This window comes from Cyclopterus lumpus, chromosome 23 (assembly GCF_009769545.1).
Source record: "Cyclopterus lumpus isolate fCycLum1 chromosome 23, fCycLum1.pri, whole genome shotgun sequence".
Lineage (NCBI taxonomy): Eukaryota > Metazoa > Chordata > Actinopteri > Perciformes > Cyclopteridae > Cyclopterus > Cyclopterus lumpus.
The window spans coordinates 2,681,230-2,698,913 of NC_046988.1; the positions used below are offsets into that span (position 1 = coordinate 2,681,230).

The 17,684-nt window shown below is 44.0% G+C and overlaps 2 protein-coding genes across 4 annotated transcripts in view; both read right to left on the bottom strand.

The window, feature by feature from the left end:
- Positions 1 to 4,581, bottom strand: part of kcnc2 (potassium voltage-gated channel, Shaw-related subfamily, member 2) — a 64,536-nt gene extending 59,955 nt beyond the window's left edge. For both annotated transcript variants that reach the window (XM_034526340.1, XM_034526339.1), the window contains exon 1: positions 4,027 to 4,581. In XM_034526340.1, coding sequence (XP_034382231.1) covers positions 4,027 to 4,581 — 555 coding nt within the window. The remainder of the gene's footprint in view (positions 1 to 4,026) is intronic.
- Positions 4,582 to 11,468: 6,887 nt separating this feature from the next.
- On the bottom strand, positions 11,469 to 17,567 carry ccdc107 (coiled-coil domain containing 107). 2 transcript variants are annotated; one of them, XM_034526741.1, is made up of 6 exons: positions 17,102 to 17,567; positions 15,315 to 15,526; positions 15,150 to 15,219; positions 14,897 to 14,987; positions 14,553 to 14,656; positions 11,469 to 14,041 (listed from the first exon to the last, which is right to left on the bottom strand). In XM_034526741.1, the coding sequence occupies exons 1-6, from the start codon at positions 17,238 to 17,240 to the stop codon at positions 13,677 to 13,679; spliced, it is 981 nt and encodes a 326-aa protein (XP_034382632.1). In that variant the 5' UTR covers positions 17,241 to 17,567; the 3' UTR covers positions 11,469 to 13,676. The 2 variants fall into 2 exon arrangements, with proteins under 2 accessions (XP_034382632.1, XP_034382631.1); XM_034526740.1 differs by having other exon boundaries at positions 15,315 to 15,529; positions 17,102 to 17,566.
- Between the last annotated feature and the right edge of the window lie 117 nt (positions 17,568 to 17,684).

Sequence of the window (17,684 nt, forward strand, 5' to 3'; positions counted from 1 at the left end):
GCACACATGGGTTGGTTGTGTTAGTGATGCTCCGACATCCGTTCTTATTATTGCATCGCTGCCTAAAAACCAACAAGCTTGCACGCAAGGGGTTACTGAGCAATAAGGGTTCATGGTCGAGCAAGTTTCTGAAATCAATCAGTTTCACAGACCGGACAGATCTGAATGAAAACAGGCCGTGGTGATGAGCGATGATGTTGCCATGACAACAGGCCGGCTGAGCGTGCAGCCTGGCTGTGGTATCTTCAGGCGTGCGGCAGGCAGCACCCAGACGGTTTGGGTTTTTAACCTCCTAAGTGGAAGAAAGCAAGCTGCAGTCTCAGATGGGTTCATGGACGGATGGGGGGGATGCGTGGGTGAGTGATGGTGTGGTGTGTGGGGGGATAGAGGGGTGGGGGGAGGGCTACAAATCAGGCATCGGTTAGGTTAAACCTCCGCCTCAGAGCACAGACATGGAATATGACAAAGGTGGTGGTGTTTTGTAATTTTTTTGTTACCATCCCAATCCAGCAATGGCCAACTACAGAGATACGAGAGGAACAAACAAACAGATTAACACATTGGAGAACACATACATCTACACACACATCCACATACTAGTAGTCTCACTCTTTTCATTTGAGGAAAGAAAAAGAAGAAGAAAAAAAAACATCATCAGGAAAATCAACCAGACCAAATCTCACGCAGACAAGTGAACACACACCGACAGCCGCTGTTAAACACACACTGCATGCAGATTAAAGAGGCAGCACAGAGCGGAGAGAGAACAGGGAGGCGACAACAATAGAAACAGCGTGGGGAGCCCAGTGGAAGGAAAGAAAAAGAAGCCTGCTGAGTGCTGGCACATGAACACTGGAGAACGGGCTGGTGAACAGGGGCACCGATTGGACTTTTGGGGGGTTTTCAGACCCATGAAAGGCTTTCTCTGACCGCCCAGCTGATCTGATGTCAGTTATTATGCTGTTCATGAAGTTAATGATTTGTTATGTTGTAGTTAAAAGTTAATGTAATTATTGTGATTAAGTGAGACAGCGGTAGTGCTCGGTCATGTAGACAAACCCACATACACCTTCTTCAAGAGTATGTTGTGTTCTCTTTATGGTTTTTTTGTTTTGTATATTAAACTTTCATATTTACATTACTGTATATAGGGGACAAGAAGTCACCAAAGAAGACCGAATAGAGCTCGCCGACCTTCAAGCTGACACAAGAGATGTCTTGAGCGTGGTCTATAATGACTCGGAGCCTTTCTGCTAATGGCGATCGAGCACCCTTACAGTTAATACCGTCCCATCTGTGGCACTGGGGTCAAAGGTGAAGTGTGTAAGAGCACCGAGCTCTCCACTGGCACGAGGTCGTGAGGCTGAAATCACACCTTTTATTTCCATGGAGGATAATTCACTCTTTACGAACACCTTGTCGGAGGCACTTCCAGAAAACAGATGCTGCCGTCTGGGGAACTGTGGCGTGACTTCATTTCTCTGTGTGTGCGTACTGGGTGGGTGGTGGGAGACAGATGTATGCGCGTTGTAAACATGAGCGCTCGGCTCCAACCACTCCCTCAGGCCAGTGAGGCGTTGCTGAAACTAACTCAATATTTACATCCATCTGCAGTGTGATCAGAAAAAGAAATGACCAATGAAATTAAATGGACGAGCACGCGGGGCGACTGACGGATGAATGTTCGTGGTCATCGACAGTTTCCCTTGAAAACAATGTAATTCAAGCTGTGGCTGCAAAGCGAACTGTAATGTGATGTTAACGTAACATCAAATGCGGCTTTAGGGACGTTGTCTCGGCGTAATACCAAGTAAATAAATATTACACTCTGAAGGTATCTCCTAATTATAAAGCACACGTCATTTTTCAGTATTCCTTTCACACATGAAGACAAATCCCTGCCCTCATCCTCACTGAACGTCTAGTAATGGTATTCGAGAGGAATACAAGTGACACCCTGGCCTACACCACCCTCCTCCAGCCCAAACCCCTCTACTGTAACATCTAGGTGGCAGACAGACTCTGGAATCGGGCGACGGAGGAAACAATTACACATTGATTGAATCAACGGGGACTCGTCACTAAAGCCCGTCACGTATTGATTTCTGGGAATGCTCCAGGATAACTGCACATTTCTATTCACGGGTTCCATATCTCTAATTCTGGACAAACACAAAATTGAAGTTATCAAAAATGTATGTTTACTTTTCTTATATCCCACCTATGGGGTCAGATCAGTCTCAATAATTGCAAATGCACACAGAGAGAGACTTATAAATGCAAACACAAAGATTTACAAATGCGCACAGAACAATTTACAAATATGTTTGATTTACAAATGCACACAGAAGGATTTACAAATAAATTAGACTCACAAATGCATTTTTTTCAACATAGACCTAGCTGTAGCCAATCAGATGTCACCCTCATTTTCAGCCAATGCAAACACAAGATTGACAAATAAATCAACACAGACACGTCGTTCTGCGTGCATTTGTGAGTCTAATTTATTTGTAAATTGTTCTGTGTGCATTTGTAAATCAAACATATTTGTAAATTGTTCTGTGCACATTTGTAAATCTTTGTGTGCATTTGTAAATCTCTCTGTGTGCATTTGCAATTATTGAGACTGATCTGACCCCATACCCACCAACCTCTCCCTTCCATCCACATATAAAAGTCAATAGGCAATAGATGAATCCAACGACTGCTTTGTGCGTTGCATCATCTGACGGAGTCGCCTTGACTCACTGTGTTAACGTGTCCGTGGTTACTCATAGTAATTTACTTAAATGGTTGCCGTTGAATAATCTACACGGATAGGTGCGTTTCTAAAAAATGATTGAAGGCTATTACGAGAGCTATACATTCTCTGTACACGTGTTTTTCTAACCGCTGCCATTAATTACAATCAACTGCAAGTCACCAATTGACACGAGCAGACACTTTGCACATGTTCCGATTGTGATGCCATTTACTTTGTGGCCAGTGGGTTGCCCTCATTGGAACAACGTGCGTAGTATTTCACAACAACGCCACATTTAGTTGATTGGGTTCATTAATTGTGTGGTGCCACTGGACAGTTTCCTTAGCTTTCTTTAGCCCACTAACATGAACCACTCTATCTAAGCCGTGTTGACGTTAAACGACGTTACTCTTTTCAACATGTTTAACGTTAGGCAACCAAGAAGTGCTCAGGTTCTCTCAGAACTCCGAGACTTCCCCGTTGACAGTAAAGTTGCATAGAAAGTAAAAAGGTAAAAGTAGAAACAAACACTTGTGAGGACAGCTTTTGCCTATTATTAACAAATGATGGCATGTCAGAAGACGCCACATAAGTTAATTTCTTTCCTTTTGGTGCCACACTTTGGCGCTGATCGGACATTGAGCATCTCTGAATGAGATCTACACAGACTGTGACTGTTGAAGTGACATTTCTAGAGCTGTAGCCCACAGCAGAGTAACACGGATATGGGATGCATGACGAAAATAAACAGCATCAGAGTGCAACAAATGTGGACTATATAGACTCTGTTTGGCACAGGCCTCCACACCCAAAATACACGGCAGCTATCAATATCCACCCTGACGTTAACACCTCGTTTGCTTGTATGACAAGCCGTAAAAGAAAAATCAGCTTTTTTTCAAAAATAAGTGATAATTGCACTTGTTGACAATCAGGCTGTCAACCAAGTGTGATCTTGAAATGAGTCTAAATCAGGCAAATTACTTCAGTAGGCCAAAGTGGTATCAGCACCATTCATACATCATGAATGGCTGGAAAGAGATGACCTCATAACCACTTGCAAAAACATCAGACTTTTTTTTTTTTTTTTAAAGGAAAATAAGTTTTCTGACACTTTTATACCAAATTAAAAATGAGTTTCTTTACCCTTTCTGGGAGATTTGGGGTTCAAGTTAAACTAACGTGTTTATGTGGACACTTTGCTGTGAGCGAAAAGAAGGTGTAAAGTGGGGGGTCGCGGTGCGTGTTTGGAGAGCCCAGACGCAGCGCTGCGCCCTTACCCGCGCCGCTCTGGAGGAGTACGGGTCCTCGAATAGATTCCAGACCACCGGCTGCCACTTCCTCCACAGGCTGACGTTGCCGTCGGCAGCCACGTCCTCGATGCCGAGCCTCTTGCCTATCTCGTCGTCATCCTCCCCGTTGTCCACGTTGAGCTCGAACACGTCCAGAGCCTCCTCCGCGTCCCGGTGCTGCCGGTAAGTCATCCAGCAGCAGGGCTCCACGTCCGTCTCATCGATGCCCCAGAAGGAGAGCTCCTCCTCGAACAGCGGTCCGCACACATCCGCCGGGCAGTGGAGTTTCCCGGTGCGGTAGTAGTTGAGCACGTAGGCGAAGACGCCCGGGTGGCGGTCAAAGAAGTACTCGTTGGTCCGCGCGTTGTACTCGATGAAGCCGGGGACTTGTTGCAGTTGATCCAGCACGGAGTCGATGTCCGAGTCGGAGGCGAGCAGGGCCAGGCGCGTCCCCGGCAGGGTCTTCAGGGTGGTTTTGTAGGTTTCGTGCCTGGTGCCCCCGACGTTGAGGATTATCCTCTCGTTGTCGTCAAACTTGCCCATCGCTCTGTATCAGACATGACTTGATGGAAAGCGGGGGAAGTTGGCGAGTGCAGTCCGGAGGCGCGCACACACCCACAGTCCTGTTCAAAAAGGCTCCAGGATGTTGGCCGCGGTGCGCAGCATCCCTCCGAATCTCACTTATTATCTTATTTGGGGGGTCCGAGGAGGACGTCCATCGTCTGCGAAGGATGGAGGAAGTGGCGGAGGTCCGTCGCGCTGGAGCCCCGCAACCCGCTCAGACAGCCGGTGCTCGGAGTGTCGAGTGATCTCGACCGGTGGCTCCGACCAGACTGCGCTGCTGCCGCCGTTGCGCGTCTCTGGCGTCCCTGCCCTCTCCAAGACGCACAGCCGCTCGTCAGCATCGAGCTCGTTACTCAAAAAGCAAGTAACGCGACGCCCGTTACTCGTGTTTTCGGCTTGCACTTGTTTCGGATGTCACTCTGACTCCAGGGAGGAGAAGTTGACTTCAGGTCTGATCTCCAGTGCTCCTTGTCACGAGCCAGAGGCAACATCAGCACCCCGAGGAAGGAGGAAGGGACTCAGCGAACTAACTTTGGGTGTTGGAAGATCACACGAAATAACAATGTTCATTTTAATCTGAACAGAACATTATTATAAAATAACAAACTGGGTTCACAGAGAAACAATGTTTTACTTTTTATTTAAGCCTGCCATCTTTCAACAGGTCGTTTTAAGACAGCATTTCCTTTTATGACTGTTCCAGTGTGTTATGATTACCTTTACTGGTAATATATTACCTCTTCATTTATTCTCATCAAGGCTCATGGGATTTCATACATCCAGTATGTGTGTTTAAGAGGAGAGAAAGTTAGTGTCTCAGCACTGCGTCGTGTTTGAGCATTAACATCCTCTCTCTACGTGTGTGCACACATCCCCGTTCATCCCTGACAGCATCATGGTTCATGTGAGCTGTGCTCCCCTGACTTTATCCATCCAGAGGAGTGGAGCTGAGTCAGTTTATTGATCAGGCAGTAGACAAAAAATGATAATAAATGAATATAGGCGTCTCTCAACAACAACAGATACACAAACACACATTGGGTCTCGTAGCAGCAAATAATGGAACACATTTCCTGACATTTTCTTTAATGAAAGCCAATAATGTCCTAACTTGACCAATAATCTAATAGAATGTCACAGGAATGAAAGTCCAAACAAAAATGACTTTGTCAACTTTATTTCTTAATTTCATATTCAATTTGAACCCCCCTTTTTTAAATGTAGAAAATTCATAAGAGCATGCGAGACAAAGGGTACGCTTCAAGAAGAGATGGCGATGGCCGCTTGTTCTGCAGCTCGTCTCATCAAAGATCCACTCTGCTCTAATGGGCCGATCGACACCAGTATGTTCATTTCCCACTGGTAGGGATTTTAGATGAATGCATCTGTGCCTGATAATGCGCCAACATGCATCAGTGGGTTTCATTACACTTTCAGGAATTTATTTTGTATAAAGCCGACAAAACCAAAACCTCGTTCACGCGAGAAAAGGAGACGAGTGGAGGGCGCTGCTGTGCCCCCCCATGTGTCAGGTTATAAAAGGCCACGCTCCGCACCTGCACGAATCTGCTCTCATGATACAAGTCAGCGCACGGGGGGAGTGAGTCACCGACCGTGAATGAAGCAGCTGATGCCGGTGAGATGTCAGCACTCTGGCTGAACTAACGCAATGCCCCATTCGTACCAATACTTAGAGAAATAATCGTAGTGGACGCCATAGCAATACTTATGCTAGGAATAGAGGCAGGCAGTACCAGATCTTGTTTTTATGTTGACATTTTGGTTGCAAACCGGCTCCGTGGATCGATAAAGTTACACAGGGGGTTCTCAATCAGTCTGTTTGCAGGTGCACATGCCTTACGTTGTGTCTCTCTCTCTCTCTCTCTCCCTTTATCCTCCCAAGATATAAGACTTGATGCCAGTTCACAAATGTGGCTTAAAAACTATATCTGGGCACTCTCTGCACACTGTCTACCACAAGGCCCGTCACTGCTCTCACCAGTGTGCGAGGAGGAAAGAGTGACATCGTAAGGGAATAAGCAGCTCAATCCACGAGGAGACACAGCAGGCAGCTCGCCTATAATTACATGCGTCATTATCCCCTGATGCAAGGGCCGCTTTGTAAAACGACGACCTCCGAGTAACCCAATTACTCATTACTTGCCTCGATAAAATCAGCTGGAAATCTTTTATTTCTGGGTTTAAAGATGAACTTCAATGAATACAAGTTTTTAAAAAACATTTGGTCGGACTTGGTATGAGCTGAGCTGACAATGTCTGGTCCAAATTATAATGGCTCTTCAGCATTTCAAACTGGATTAATTGCCTTAACTAGACGAGGGAATTGGTCAAAATACCAGTTATTAATTGGTCAGAAAATCCATTAGCCAATAGGGCTAGCAGGTTAAATATATGGAACCTCATCTGAGAGATTGTTTTAAAGTATGTTGAGCAGCCAATACCTTCTTTTCTTGTTATTGGTGTTTTATGCTACTGCAGTTTACCAGGGGAGCATTGAACAATGTAATGTTAGCATTGAGACGGAGAGCACTGCTGGGCAACAAGAGTGACCAACGGTTTAGAGACAGTTGAGGTTTGTTTACTCACTTTTCTATTCCGATACAGTGAAATATAATGCAGACGAGCGACAGCTGACACTTCTTTGATCAGTTAAACTTGCTGAAGCCGTGCTAAAGGTTAACCTATTTATTATACTTTTATTTTATTTTTTTACTGACGTCTCCTGTTGCAGCACTATCCACTTTGCTGCTGTAATACTTCAAATGTACCCTCTGTGGGACTAATAAAGGATACTAATATCTGACCTAATCTACAGCACTGGGAGTTGACCCATTAGATTTAGTCATACTTGAAGAAACCTGTTAAAAAGACTAAACTTATTTACATTGTCCAATCAATCAACAATATGTTCAGTACTTAGCACAACTGCAGTTATTTTTGAGAGGATTTGGCTCTGACTGTGGTGCGTCAAGGAGTAGAGTAGTACGATCGGCATGCGCACCTGACCTGATGTTTCAGGAAATATCCCGGACCACCAGTCCATTTAGGTCAAACACTATGAAAAGCCATTTCCCACAACTTGCTGCTTCCCATTTCAGTCTAAAACGAACCAGATGGTGAACTTTGAAACTGTGAGTATTTGAATGTTCTACTAACGAGGCCATTCATCACAGGTGGTGAAGCATTAGGGACTATAGTGGGTCAAGATGGACCTTGCCAACACAGAAAGCTAATAGCATTCCCCCCACCTTCCCCTCCCTGTAATATCTTCACTAAAAATAGAGCTGCCGGATTGCTGATCTTTATCGGGAACCGGAGAGTGAAAAAAAGAAAAGCCGTGGTCCTTGGCCAGTACATTTTCCCCCAAGTAGAGCCACGTGATGCGGCCCAGAGGGGGCTGGCGGCGAGATAGGCGGCCTTGGCTTGTTCAAATTCAGGTTCACAAGTGCATCAATCAGAAATGCAAGAACGGTGCACGATGTCATTATGTTCAATGTTTCGCAAGTAGAGGGTTTTGTGAAAAGAAAAAGCACGTTCCAGTGTCTGCTTCAGGAATAAAATGGTGCTCAAAATAAAGAGCTAATCTAGGCCACAGTAAGGACAAGAAGCTGGAACTGATAAAGAAAAGATGCTGCGGCAATGGGACTAAATATAATTTGGCCAATAGAATTACCAGTTAATGATTGTTTCCTAGGTTTAAATCCAGAAGAATGAATGAGATGATGATCAACGCTGTTGAAATGTTGTTTGTTTCACAGTACGACAGAGCGGTGGCCGTGTCAGAGAGAGGCAGGGAGAGGTTTCTGCCCTTTCAGTCTGAACTTTGTGCAGAGACTGTCTGCTGGGTTTATATCTGATGAAGCACAATACCTGCAGGGAGCAAAAGGACAGTTCACCATCTGAAACTTTAAATATATTTCAAATGCCCCTTCAAATAATGACAATTGAAAATTGGAAATGCTCACATGCTGAGATCTTATTTCTATAACGGTAAAAAGGCCACACCATGAAAAGGCCCTATGTGCTGTCTTAAATACCTTTTAGGGTATTTTTCCTACAAAATAATTTCAGAAAGATGGACGTATCCATTCCAGTTAGGATCCATTTCCCATCACATAACTACACATTTGTTTAAAAGGGCACTCTGGTGTTTTAGCCTTGCAATTCCATACATTTGGGAGACTCACAAGAGATGGATGAAATCAAATTTAGGTCAAGTCATCTGAGGTCCAGACATCCTGACTTTTAGTCCTTGGTATGGGGCAAGCCCACCAAAAAACGCTCAATCCTACATTTACCACAATGCCCTGCAATGGAATCTCTTCTTTAATTCAATTCAATTCAATACAATTCAGTTTATTTTGTATTGCCCAATATCACAAATTACAAATTATCCTCAGAGGGCTTTACAATCTGTACACATACGACATCCCTGTCCCAGTACTCGTGTTCATACTCGAGTTCAGACAGCGCGACCGGTGGTCAAAGGCTGATATGAGAGTTCCTCAAAGAACCAGCGTGGTTGGATCCATAAAGTCTGACACATTTTTCATACGTGTCTTATCGACCAAAAAAGGGAAAGGCATTTTTCTATGAAAACAGACCAAACCAGTTGGACAACTCTTCTCCAATTTACCCTGCTTTATTCCCCAATGTTTACGTCTAAATTGTCCTGACTGAGGCAACATAACCAAGACCGTTTGGGGGATAGCATTGGGTATGAGTCCATCGCCTAAGCAATTACTGCAGTTAACAAATACCATTAGCCATCAGACTGATCACAGAGAACGCAATCTGCATCAATAAGCGCATAAAGCACTACTGAACTCCCTTTAAACATTTCCATCCTCACACATAAAAACTTTATTGTTTTGTCATTAGAAGTCCACTTTTGCCCCGAAGGGAGTGGTAGAGAGAATTAGGGTGTTTTTGCAGCTCATGCAGGCTCTGCTGCTAACACATTTAGCTCCAGTCCAAACCACGGTGTACGATTAAAAACACACATTACCCAGCTAACCACAGGCCCTTGGATGGAATCAGGTAGAAGTCCCAGTGGAAGACAATTGAGCTGATTAAATGTTGCTTTTCTAATTGAGAGAGACAAGCTAATTTGCGATGAATCCCAGATCGTTTCCACCGCTGCATGAGGGAAAGTAATTAATAAACTCTGTGTGTCTAATTATAAGTTATGATTGAGCGTGTGTGTGTGTGTGTGTGTGTGTGTGTGTGTGTGTGTGTGTGTGTGGGGGGGGGGTTATGCCTTTGGAGAAGCTGTAGAAAATATTGACATTTTGTTAGAATTATTAGTGAGGGGAACTTTGCTTTGGTTTGATGTTGATTGCACGCCATTTCATGGTTTTCTAGTCAATCCTAAATAAATAAAACATTTTATATCTACATAATAAATTAAAATGAGTATGTGTAAGTCAATAAATATAATAATATACTTGCCTTAGCCACCCAGTGCACAGTGTTGGACATCTCCTACCTTATTGCCTTCGCTTCGACTGTGTACCTGTGGCACCACCTGCAGGATACAAAGGGGGCATCAACACCAACACCTCCTTCAGCCTGAAACCAGTGCAGGGATCACATGAGGGGAATCTGCAGATGCAAACTAGAGGTGCGACAGTAATTCTTAAGAATATTGACAAATTGAATGAAAGAACATACACCGGGGGGGGGGGGGGGGGGGGAGGGACCTTAGTGAGTGTGACCACTGTGCTGGATTGGCATGTCGAGGACTTTTTTTTCAGGCCCTTTTGCAATAACGTGACATTGACCGGTCAAAGCGGGAACAGCGCAAGTGTAACTAATTGAGAACAATGGCTCAGTTCTGGTAGCTTGTCCCAGTTAGCTATTCCAGTGAGCCTTCTCAACACCAGTCCTCTTGGTTGAATTGATTCAGCCACCATTAATGTTGTAACACCTGGGCTTTGTGAAAAGGGTCTGTATGACGAAGGTGACGTCGTTAAATTGGGTTTGGCTGTCAATAATCATATTTACATGTACATGTTTTTCCTGCTGTGACGTGTAAAAACACCTGAACATAATCTGAAAACGGACTTTATTGTCGCTACATTTACTAGCAATGCACTGAATACTGCTACTCGGCGGCACCTTTCGGTTCACTGTTTTACAGCTTTGGTTCACTTTCAGTAACCAACAGGTGAGCTAGCGTTAGCTGTCCAACAGACAAAAGTGAAGTTAGCAGCTAGCTTAGCTTGTGAACATGTTGGAGACTTGCGTGAGCTAAACCTCACAAAGTTGGCGGGGAGCTAATAGAGCAAAAATGAAATGTTCTCTAATGGACTTGTCAGGTGTCCAGGAACAGAACTCCAAATGAATGCTCTTGTTGCTGAGTATCTGCTGGGTGTAACGTTATAGCTAAATAACCAACTGTTTGCTATCATAGCACGCCATGTCCATTTAGACGGTGATAATGGGTAGTTTATTTACGATGCCCGTAACTTCGTCTTCTTCTTCTAATACACTATATTGGGTATGAATAGGAAAGACGATTCCCAAGAGTATGTCTTATGAGCGGAACAACACAGCAGTAACATTACAACAGTTGTATGACCACAGAATTTGTCAGAAAGACTGTTCACTGACACTATAACATGATATGTTGGAAACCAGTAATTCTCCAAACTCCGGAATTACCTGAACGCAGCAGGTTAACCTGAACAGTGGTCTAATTAGTCAGATTAATTGAAAACACCTGGTTAGTTGTACATCAACTTGACATTTAATTAATTCATCCATAATGTTTATGTATCAAAAATAAAAGTCTCGACCAACAGTATCTTTTAATTGTTTTATTTTCTTCTGAGTTCCCTCAATCACCCCCCACATGAACCTCACAACATTCAACAGGGAACTGTAACTACAGTATGCACAAAAGGGGAGAAGTGGTACAAAACATTTTACAAAATAAATTAAGGCAAATATTTGTGGATCCTAAGATGTGGCAAGATGTGTAAACCTTTAGTGTCAAATTCAGGAAACCAGTGAAGATATGAAACCAACCACATATCTGGGCAATGATCTGTGGGCTTCACAATATAAATATATATAATATAATATAATATAATCTTATATTATGAGACAATAACTGCGATACTACAAGGCCTTCTCATTTTTAAAAACATGACCAAACATTTAGCCAATTTTATTGCATCATCATGTACTGGTTAAATGAAACTGTGCAGTCCTAATCTGTAACAGACCGGGACATGTGATATCAAAAACCATCATACATACTGACATTACTGACCATAATTCATGTACAGTTCAGTCATGACTGTGCTGTTGGGTATAAACTGACCAACACAAATTAGTTTCTTTTCATTTTTCCATTTAAATTGGGAATTTAATGTTTTCATTGAACTTGGATATTTAGAGAAGCACCCTGATTGTAGCTGGATGTGTGTTACATAAGTACAGTGACCTCTCGCTAGGGTTTCAAAGTCACAATTAAAAAACGATTGCAATATAAAGCAAAGTGATAACCGATTCCTTTCTGCAATATTGGCGTCCAACAAACATCCCCAAAAACACTCTTGAATAAATAAATGAAAACACCATGCAGTGATTAAAAAATGAAAACATGCAGTTATGTTTAGATGTATGACGGCATGCCGCAAGTCAGAGTTCAAACTTCTACAATGTACATTAGAATATTCTGCAGTCTAAATAAACTCATCACATCCAGCAACATCCTTCTATGATTAAAAACTAATTATGTATCAGTATGCATTAATTAAATAGGAAAACAACATTATTTCAATATCCCCTATGCAATTTTGGTTCAGGCTTAGGATGCAACAAGTAGAAGACCAAACGGAGAAGCAGATTCTGTGGAGACTTCCAAGAGGATGCCCTGTGGCATTAATCATGGTGGTTGCAGACGTGTGTGTGTGTGTGTTTGTCACAGCAGGGAACCCACAGGTGGAACCAATGACATGAACAGTGGTTTTGTTCCATGACGGTGTCCCAGTAAGACAGTCGTTGAGCTGCATTTGAATGTGTTTGACAGGTTGCCCACCATGAGAAAACGTGATGGGAAAGGATCAAATCATCGATGGCCATCGAACGCCACCTCATGTCATGTAGATTATACACTTTTGGCATTCAAGCAGGTGCAAACCTAAACCAAAGACAGTACAAATCAGGCAAGTTTCAAAAAGGTGAGAAACAGTGTTGCAAACGATGACTGACGACAGGAAAGTAAAGGACTCAAACCTGTAGAACTGTGCAGTGCTAGTCCGAGGTCAGAAGAAAAGAACAAAAAAAAAAAAACTACATGAACGCCCAAAAACAGTGTTTTCTCTACAAACTGCTATTAATAAAAGCACAAAGTATGGTGAGAATATGTTGCAAGTCCATGCATGCATCAGACCGCGTCCACGTCTTTGTGTGAGGGTAATATGCATCAGTCATCCCTCACTGCTACAAATCAAGTTATTATTATTATTATGATGATGAGTGACACATTACAAAAGGAACAATCTTGATAAATGTGGTGGGAAACATGAAAAATACAGATGCTTCCATATAGGGAACAAGAGCTTACTAAATGGGGAGGACGAGTAGGGATGGGTTCGCCATTGACCGTAGCATGGCGGGTGTGTGCAGGACGTCCCGTGGCGATTCTCTCCAACCAATCATTGGTATTGTAGTGTGGTACCAGGCAGTGGAAATGCGGCATATGTGCACAGCGTGTTGATCCAAGTGAACGCCTTCAACGCAGCTGGCATTAAAGCCTCAGTGCTCCAACAAACCCATCACTGATGGCCTCGAGGAAAGATTTTGGCGCCATGTGTTTCACACGTAACACACACACACACGCACACACACACACATATATATGTTCGTGCTGGTTCCGACAGGAAAATAGAGCCCCATGTGTTTGCTGTTGGCGAGCTTCCCTCGAGAGGTTAATATACATATGTTGTTTGGTGGTTATGCAGACAGCTTTTTGGAATGAAAGCCTTTCAGGTAATAAATATCAATAGTAATCCGTCACATCTCTGTGCAGTGCAGTGAGTTCAGTCAGGCCTGTTGCGTCGCCTGAGGCCGGACCCCAGCTGCTCCGCTCCAACCTCCTCAATGTTAGTCTCATACGAGTCCTCTAGCGAAGGCATGAGCTCAGAGCCCTCCGATCCTTCCACCCCCTCTTTATTATCCTCCTCCTCTACATTCCCATCTTCCTCTTCCGACTCCTCTGGTACGAGCTCCTTCATCTCTTCTCCTTCCGTTGCGGCTTCGTCTTCCGCTTCCGAGCGCTTCGAGAAGACTCTCTTGGCCCCTGCTGTCCCTGGAGAGGTCTGCTCGTCCTCGAGAGAAGCTTCCATGGCGTCGCCGGCTCCGAGCGACTCGATGAGGTCGTCCAGGTTGCGCTCGCAGGACGCCTCTGAAAAGACAAGCGATGTAACAGTGAAGATACAGGACAGCTGGTTGATAAGTGTGGTTGAATGAGGTTCCTCTCCAGAGACAGGTCAGGGTAACACACGCGCACACAATATATCTTTGTCTGATATTTCCATTGTATCTGCTTTGCACGTGCGGTCATCAGACAGGCAAGGTTGTGTTCTGACCTTTGTGCAAATTTGACTGCCAGCTAATTTGACTGCCAGCAATCTGATGTAAAACACTTTTTTTTTAAATATATATATATATATATATATATATATATATATATATATATATATATATATCTCCTAGCAGCGTGGTTATATGTTCTAGATCTTCTTATCTGGCCTGTGGTTCGCCGCTTTGGGTCTTCATTGGGGGGGGAAACTCACCCTCAGTGAGCACACTGCGTGTACGCATGCTAACTTTGGAGGTTTGTGATTTGAGCCAACAGGTAACGGTGTGAATAGTAGTTCCTGAGAAAACAGTCAAGAGGCAGCCGGTCAGCTCACCGTTCAGGGGAGGACAGTCCATCCCCCTCTTCTTCATCAGGTACCGGATGGTCTGGAGTTGAGACATGATCTCGTTCTTTTGATCCTGGGCCACCGACTTCACACTGAAGAGGAAAAAATAAGTATAAACACATTGATCTCAGGGAGGGGCTCCTCTGAGCACGCGGTCAAACGCTGCCCTGTAAGTGGTGGAGGGGAAATTAATCTGGAACAACTATTATGCTATTCATAATAAAGAAAAAAGGGAGAGTGCTCATGTGGGGCTCATGTTTCAGAACCGCGGCTGTACACAAAAGGCGTGGCGGACACCAGAGCGATGAAACCTAATACCGATCCTCACTCACCAGTTAGTGAGCGGGTCCAGCTGCGTGAGGATGGAATTCAGCATCCTCTCCGTCTGCGCCAGTCTTTGTTCCAGCTCGTTCAACTGGTTCTCTGCACGCGACACACACACACACACACACACACACACACACACAGATACACACGGACAGTAGAAATCACATATCTGAATTGCTCACGGTGAACAAAAGCATGTTTGCATATCTACGGTTTCAGTTTTAGTCAAACAGAAACCCCAACGCATGCGATGCACACCTGCTTCCACAGACTTTTTGGCTCCCTTGGCAAACTTTTCCTTCTGTGCCTTCTCGTCTGCAGACTTGATCTGAGTTGAAAAAAAAAAAAAAGAACCACGCAATGTGCATTTTGCCCCATTTCAAACAGTTGAAAATGATCTCAACGCACTCGCCTTTACTTTACCTTCAAAAACTTGTAGGCTGCAAACACCCCGACTCCGATGGCGTAGAGGGGCATCAGCGTGAACACGTAGCCCTTGTTGCTGTTGGACTTGAACTTGTCGCTCTTCAGCTCTTGCTCCATCAGCTTCTTCATCTGCTGCATGTTCTCGGCGGTCTGAGATGAGCCGGGGTCGTTCGGGTTGGCGGGCTGACCCCTCACCGCGCCCGGGCCTGCTGCTACGAACACAACAGGGACTGAGTGCCTCGTAGAACAGGAGGAACAATTAAACCGGGCTCAGGGAGTCCGGATTGTTTTCTGGGAAATCCTCTTTCCGAAAAAAAAAAAAGGAAGTTTAAAAATATCTTAGTTACCACGGACTTAACTAGTCTGGCACTGGTCAGGCTGGTTTTCAGGCTAAACCGGTGTTACAATCAATCTGCACACAGAAATCAGTGTTTCCTCTAAGGTTCCCCCTGAAGGTTCCTCCTGACTGCTGCATTGTGGACCCCAGTTCATTTGCTGTACATTCAAATGAGTTGTGATGCCATTACATGGCGCTGGCTAGTACACGTGTTAAATTGAGATTTAAGGTGAGCTAAGAGACCCTTTAAATCCTGGTTCAGTTACTCTTTTTTTCCGAGCTGCCTTTTTGAAACACCACTTCAAAAACCACCAAAAAATTGACAATTTTGTGAGAAAGTGACCAATTGTGTGCAGTCCCCCAGAATGCATTTTCTCATAGTAGTCTCGACCCAATGAGCGTAACGTAATGGTTCCCTGTGACGTTTTGGACCTGTAGTAGCACCATGGACCCTTTTAACCATCTGTTGCTTTTCTTAAAATAACTAGATCATCATAGACGACCGTGGCATACATGTATATTGGTGTCGCCCCGAATCCTCCGAGGTTGTGTGATCTGGTTTGTATTTTATTTAATAACAAGGTCAACCTCAACAATACAGCTCTGTAACTTGACTTTAGGGGGCCAGTATACGTCTCCCTAAAAAGATGACATCTTTCAACAGATGACCTGGTAGATATATGTTTTCACCCTGAGCATGGCTCTCTCACACATTAAAAGAGAAGACACCAACCCTGCTACCCTGCATCACTTGAACTGTGTTTAACGGTGCGCTGCGCCTTTAATATATGCTCTTTAATACGCCTTTAATAGATGCTCTTGAATACTCTTTAATAAATGCTCTTGAATGCGCCTTTAATAGATGCTCTTGAATGCACCTTTAAAGATGCTCTTTAATACGCGTTTAATAGATGCTCTTTAAATGCGCCTTTAAAGATGCTCTTTAATAGATGCTCTTGAATGCACCTTTAATATATATGCTCTTGAATGCACCTTTAAAGATGCTCTTTAATACGTGTTTAATAGATGCTCTTAAATGCACCTTTAAAGATGCTCTTTAATAGATGCTCTTTAATACGCGTTTAATAGATGCTCTTGAATGCACCTTCAATACGCCTTTAATATATGCTCTTTAATAGATGCTCTTGAATGCACCTTTATAGATGCTCTTTAATAGATGCTCTTTAATAAATGCTCTTTAATAAATGCTCTTGAATGGCGCTGAACATCAGCTCCATTCAAGAGCATCTATTAAACGTCGATGAGTGAAGCCCCGGCTGCCTCGGCCGTAAACTGTGCCTGTCTTCTGTCGTGATCTGAACTTGTTAGACCACGCGATAGCTGGTGCAAAGCCGAGAGGCTAGTGGGCTCGAGGCACAGACAGAAAGATGTACTGTACAGGCATCCGTACTGCCGGGTGTCCTGCGACAAAAGAGAGCTTTCCTACCTTTCTTGGCGTAGCGGGGGTCAAATCTCGTCTCCTTCGCCCCAGTCCCGCCGACGCCGAAAATCTTGGGCAGCACGACGAACGTGAACAGCACGGCTGTGAACGCCAGGGCGACTTGTTGTGATGTTGACAGAACCATCCTCTTGTACGCGCACCAAGAAAAGGAGAAACGGCACGAGACACCGAACAGGAGCAGCGCGAGGACCGCGAGAAGCTGTGGCCGAAGGAACGGGGTGGGGGACACACACAGTGCAACAAAGTGATACCTGAGCCCTAAGTGTGGGCTGTTCTGTCCCAAACAGCTGTGCTCCGAATCTCTGCAATAACAGAACCAGAATTTCCGGGAGAGGCATTTTCAAAATAAATGTGGCAAAAAAAGAATTATAACGCTATGAAACTTTAAAAGCAGTTTATTAACCGAGCTATTGCCACTTTAAACTCTTGTATAGAATAACAACATACATAGTGTTGAAGGCAGTCTCTCAAGTGCCAATTTTAAAGTATTAAGTATTTTTTACCTTTTATTTTGAATTATACGGACTCAAACTTCCGGCAAAACTCCGTTGACTTCTTCTCTGGTCAC

What these genes read in the sequence shown, in the direction of transcription:
- ccdc107 (XM_034526740.1), bottom strand. Translation starts at nt 17,240, where the DNA reads ATGGTTCTGTCAACATCACAACAAGTCGCCCTGGCGTTCACAGCCGTG. An exon ending in CCCCCGCTACGCCAAGAAAG is followed by an intron (nt 15,530 to 17,101) that starts GTAGGAAAGCTC and finishes TTGTGTTCGTAG; the next exon opens with CAGCAGGCCCGGGCGCGGTG. An exon ending in CTGGACCCGCTCACTAACTG is followed by an intron (nt 14,657 to 14,896) that starts GTGAGTGAGGAT and finishes TTTCCTCTTCAG; the next exon opens with TGTGAAGTCGGTGGCCCAGG.